At 54.9% G+C, this 5321-nt stretch overlaps 1 protein-coding gene across 4 annotated transcripts in view; it reads left to right on the top strand.

Moving 5' to 3' along the window:
• Osbpl2 (oxysterol binding protein like 2) overlaps positions 1–5321 on the top strand; it is a 43142-nt gene that overhangs the window by 23391 nt on the left and 14430 nt on the right. For all 4 annotated transcript variants that reach the window (XM_023704315.1, XM_004644168.3, XM_004644169.2 and 1 more), the window contains 3 exons: positions 1702–1836; positions 2438–2535; positions 4649–4831. In XM_023704315.1, coding sequence (XP_023560083.1) covers positions 1702–1836; positions 2438–2535; positions 4649–4831 — 416 coding nt within the window. The remainder of the gene's footprint in view (positions 1–1701; positions 1837–2437; positions 2536–4648; positions 4832–5321) is intronic.

Raw genomic sequence — 5321 nt, 5'->3', positions numbered from 1 at the left:
GCGCCCAGCCTGTCCCCTGGAAGTGGATGAGTGCGTGCTGTGGCTGGTCCCTCTGGGGCTCTGTCCACCTGCGCGCCCAGCTGGTCCCGGGCAGCGAGCATGTGAGCTGCACCTGCTGAAGGCACTGTCTTTCCTTACCTGACCAGAGCCAGCTTCCCACTGCCCCGGGCCTGTGGCCTGGGCTCCTCCGGCTTTATAGGCATGTAGCACACAGAAGGGCGTTCGGCCTTGTTTGGAATACAGATCACATGTGTTTTCTTCAGTTTGCGTCCCTGCTCTTTTACTGCCAGCTCTTTCAGGGTCTCCTTCAACACTGGCTCTTCCACTTGTCCCTAAAATGAGGATGTAGTTAGGAGCTCATCCTTCCTGCCTTCTTGGTGGCCTCTCCATGTGGTCAAAATAACACAGCTGTAACTCTAGGGCCAGCCCTCCTGAGGCTGCACCCCCACTTCTCTCAGGATTTCCTGAGCAGGCAGCCTTGTTCTGGGCTCCCAGCCTGCCCCAGCTCTCGCCTCAGCTCAGGCTTGGCCTGTGGGGTCTCCTAGGACCAGGCTGTGGTCAGAGCCAACAGGGCCAGTCGTGGGGCTCCACGGCCACCCTGGGGTACTGAGCCTCATGGCAGCCACAGAAGGATTGTCCTGGCTCTGGACAGAGGAGGCACCTAGAGCCTCCCAGCTCCATGCCAGGCCCCCCTTGCCCAGGAGCTTCCAGTGCTCTGAGCCCTACTCAGCTTCCGCCTCCTGAGTGCTTGACCCCCTCCAGAGCCCATCCTGCTATGCTCAGCTGTCTCCTCCTGGAAGCCCTCTCGTCTTTCCTATGTATTCGTGGCCTTTCCCCACTGCGGAAGCCAGAGTCACAGCCTCACGTCTGCTAGCGCAGTGCCTGGGAGAAGGTGTCTGGGCTGCTTTTCCCGACTCTGATAGACCTTTGTGCACTCACAAGGGTACAGGATGGAGGGCCTTGCCTGGCAGCTTAGGGATTTCCGTGTCACCCTGAAAGCTGTGGAAGTGGGGGTGATTTATTTTCTTCTACTTCAGGTATGATCTCACATTCCCTAGGCTGGTATCTAACTATTGGATGAAGGAGTCCTCCTGTCTCAGCCTCCTGAGTAGCTGGGACTACAGTCGCACGCCACTGTATCCAGCTAAGAGTCATGTTTTTTCCTTTTCTTCTCCTCTTCCTCTTCTTCCTCCTCCTCCTCGTCTTTCTGTTTTGTTTTTGAGATAGGGTCTCACTATGTAGTTCTGGCTGGCCTTAAACTCATTATGTAGCACAAGACTGGCCCTAAGCTCAGAAATTCTGTCTCAGCCTTCCGAGTACTGGGATTATAGGTGTGTGCTATCATATTTGTCTTTTTCTTATTTTTTTTGAGGCAGGGTCTTCCTGTTTAGTTCAGGCTAGCCTTGAGCTTGGTGGTAGTCCAAGCTGGCCTTATACTTGCAGTCCTCCCATCTCAGCTCGAGTGCTGGGATGCAGCCATGTGTGGTTACCCAGCCTGGTGGGAGTGATTCGGCCTGGCATTACTCGTCTGGAAGCAGTGTGGGGGAAGGTGGCAGAAGGCAGCAGTCTAGGGCTTCCTCTGCAGTCGCTGTGTTTGCTGTGGGTCAGGGATAGGGTCAGCAGGCCTGGAAAGAGGCGGTTCAGGGTCGCCGTGCAGTCAAGACCCGTGGGCACCACAACAGGTCTTCTGGGTCCTTGCAGGAGCTGTCCAAAATCACAATGCCGATCGCCTTCAATGAGCCCCTAAGCTTCCTGCAGCGGATCACGGAGTACATGGAGCACGTGTACCTCATCCATAGAGCCTCCCGCCAGACTCAGCCCCTGGAGAGGATGCAGGTGAGCTGTGCAGTGGCCCTTCTGAAGGTCGAGCCTGTCACCTCAGGACTCAACGTCCCACCACAGGAGTCGAATGAGCAGCCTGCCATGTGTCCTGCAGTGTGCTCTCCACAGGGGTCTGAGCATCCCTCCCGCTGGAGGCCCAGCCTCACACCATACTTCATTGCCGTGTCTGTGTGCGCCAGTGCACATGCGCATGTTTGTGTGGGTACATGCAGGTGGCACACGTGCAAGTGCACATGTATCTTGTGTGCATGCATGTGTGTTCACGTTTGGTGCCTGTGTTTGCATGCATATGTCTGTGGGCAGAAGTGAGTGTACTGAGCCTTCCAGATACTTGTGAACAAGGCAGACAGACAAACTGATGTTGCCCCTTTGTTCACAGGGGGCCTGATTGCTGGGGTGTTGAACAATGTCGTGTTTCTTTTCTTTGTGGCTTTGAGGAAATTGTGGGTGACAAATGGCATTTGGCAGGAAGTTCTGTAATCTCAAAACATATTGCTAACGGACAGCAAGGAGTTGCTAGCGCAAATCATGCAAGTGCGCCTCTCTCTGACCTCCTGGCTGGAGCCCGCTGACCCTCCCTGTGCACTCTTTGCAGTCAGTGGCTGCGTTCGCCGTCTCTGCTGTGGCTTCCCAGTGGGAGAGGACTGGCAAACCATTCAACCCGCTCTTGGGAGAGACCTATGAGCTGATCAGGTAAGGCAGGCTGTCATGCTATGATGCTGACGGATGAATGCAGGTCTCTCCTCAGCACTGGTTCTTGGCTCTGAGGGTGGACTCTGGGTTAGGAGCTGTGGCGTATGTACAGAGCTGTAGGCAAGGTGTTTAGCACACACGCATGCGTGCACACACATACACATGCACGCGTGGAATATTGTGCTGATGGAATAAAATCCTAGAAGTGTAGGGCAGGCTGAAGTAGGCTGTTCAGTCCAACACAGCAGGCCACCTAGCCCGACATTGCGCACAGCCAGAAGCAGCACAGCAGTCTGGTGACTTCCTCAGTGGAAGGAGGAAGCACGAAGTAGAAGTAGGCCATCTGCCCGCAGCACTATGTTGTGTGCTGCTGAGAGGCCAATCCAGGAGCAACTGTGGAGGCCCTTGCTCACCCTGTGCCCTGCTTGCCCCGGCCTGCCCTGCTGTGCCTCTGGAGTGGTCGCTGGGAGCTCTAGCCAGACCGCACAAGGTCTTAGAGGCCTGCTGGAACCCCTTCTGGGAGCTCTTCTGGAGAGCATCACCACCCCTCCTGGGGTTCTAGAAGTGAGGCTCCTGGGGGACATGACAAGACAGGTGACAGCAAGCACTCGTGTATGATTGCACACATGTATGGCTGTGTGCACCTTGCCTCAAGGCCTGGTTCTCACAGTCAGGAGCTCACAGGGTGGTGACCAGACCTCCGGAGGACTGGACTGGCGGGGATTTTCTCCCTGCCTCGTTGCCTCAGGAGCTGCAGTTATTTGGAGGCTGTCCTAGAGACTGTACTTTAGGGGAAGTGCCCACCGATGGGGGAAGCTGCCACCGTACTCCTCATGAGCCCTGGGCAGCCAGTGAGGCCGAGTATGCAGCTGCCTCATGGTGCTGTTCGTACTGCCCACCCGGGACCCTTGGTCTTTTCTCCTTGGGCCCAGTCCTCCACCAGAGAAGCAGAGCCAGCTGCTTCTCCTTCCTTCCCTCCTGGTTCAGCTGCCAACGTTCCCTGTGCCCTGCCAGAGTGGGAACCATCTGGAGCAAAATAGCTTGGCTCTGAGGTTGGCTGGTGGCGAGTGGCCGAGCACCTGCTCCCCAAGTGCCTCTGCCTCTAGAAGGTAGGGCTGGTCAGCAGGGCCTGCTGCACTGATGGGCGAGGTGCTCTGGAGCGAGGGCAAGCAGCTGCATGGCTGCGAAGGGTGCAAACAGCCTGGGACATAGCGCCAGGTATGACGCACAGTGAATTGTTCGTCTTTCTTAGGGACTTAATTCAGGGCAGAGCTAAAGCTTCACAGACAGAATGAAAAAGCAGAGTCTCTTTCCGGATCCCTGCACAGTTGGCTCGTCACGCTGTCCTCTCCAGGCCCACTTGCCAGCGTGTGCCACTCTGCACCATGGGACTGGCGGTCCCGGTCCTGCCCCAGCCAGCGTCTTCCATCCCTTCACACCATTCTGTGTAGCTAAAAATACACTTTCTTTTCTTAGACAAGTATTCATTTTGTAAATTACATACCTTGGTAGGCAACCTTTTAAAACCTAATTTTTCAACTTTCCTTCCTCTGTAATGATTGGGAATTCTGATTCCAGCTAAGTTAGTAATTATGTGGTTTAGCTTTTATAATTTTTAATGACTACAACTGTAGGTGTATTCACAGTTCCGGAACAATTAAAAGTGACGTTTTTATCGAATAAGAAAGTCTGCTAAAAGTCCTGTTTCCTAGCCAGGAATGTTTTGAAGTCTAAGACATTTCATCCCAGAAGTTTCAGGAGCCTTACGGAGGCTGGACAGGAACGCTTTTTCAAGGCCTGGGGGCAAAACTCTGAGTTTGTTAGCATCAGGGTCCCTGGAGGGTTGAAGTGAGAGTTTGGGACCAAGGTCACCTACTTTGGAGTCAACCTGTGGCCAGCCCCAGGCTCAGGTGTCCCAGGCTGTGAGCAGTAGGGTGGGCTGACCAGCCTGAGCCCGCTCTGGGTTGGCTAGGTGTGCTCTAGCAGGTGGAGGGCAGGGTGAACCCGCTGGTCCGGGCTGTGGGGAGCAGCCTCACCTGTACTTCATTGTCTCTAACATGACTGTCTCTCTTTTCTGTTCCGTCCTGCACTGTTCTCTTCTTTTTGGACCCAGGGAAGACTTAGGGTTCAGGTTTATATCTGAGCAGGTCAGCCATCACCCTCCCATCAGTGCGTTTTATTCAGAGGGTCTCAAGCAGGACTTCGCGTTCCATGGCTCCATCTACCCGAAGCTCAAGTTCTGGGGCAAGAGCGTGGAGGCGGAGCCCCGGGGCACCATCACTTTGGAGCTTCTCGGGTGAGTGGTGCGCAGCAAGGTCTGCCTTCCACCTTGACCTCCGGGGGCCTTGTGGCCCTCTCCGTGGGGAGGGAGCCTTCTTCCCTCCAGGGCGTGTCTACAGGATTCCTGCTAGCATGCTGGTGGCTCTCCTGGGGAACATCCTCTCCTCAGCACTGGTGAACTGTGCGCCTCCCACCCATGATGTGCTTGAGTCACTGTCTGTGTTCAGCATTCGGAGCTGCGCAGCAGCCAGAGGTGCCCCCCCCCACCTGAGAGCAGCAGCGCCCCCAGGCGGTGCTGAGCTGACTCCCAGGGCAGTTCCACGCTGCTTCACACCTGGCCTCAGGCCTCCCAAGGACCATCCCATGCAGAATGGAAGAAAAGTTGTAAACTTTTTATTGTTGTTAGAGGAGATTGAACCCAGGGGTACTTTACCACTAAGCTGAGGGTACCCCCAGCTCTTTAAAAAATTCTTTTTTTTTTAATATTTATTTATTTTTATTTATTA

Source organism: Octodon degus, unplaced genomic scaffold, assembly GCF_000260255.1.
Source record: "Octodon degus isolate 3935 unplaced genomic scaffold, OctDeg1.0 scaffold00194, whole genome shotgun sequence".
In the NCBI taxonomy this organism is placed as follows: domain Eukaryota; kingdom Metazoa; phylum Chordata; class Mammalia; order Rodentia; family Octodontidae; genus Octodon; species Octodon degus.
The sequence above is the reverse complement of the archived record's forward strand: the minus strand, read 5'-3'. Positions and strand labels throughout refer to the sequence as shown.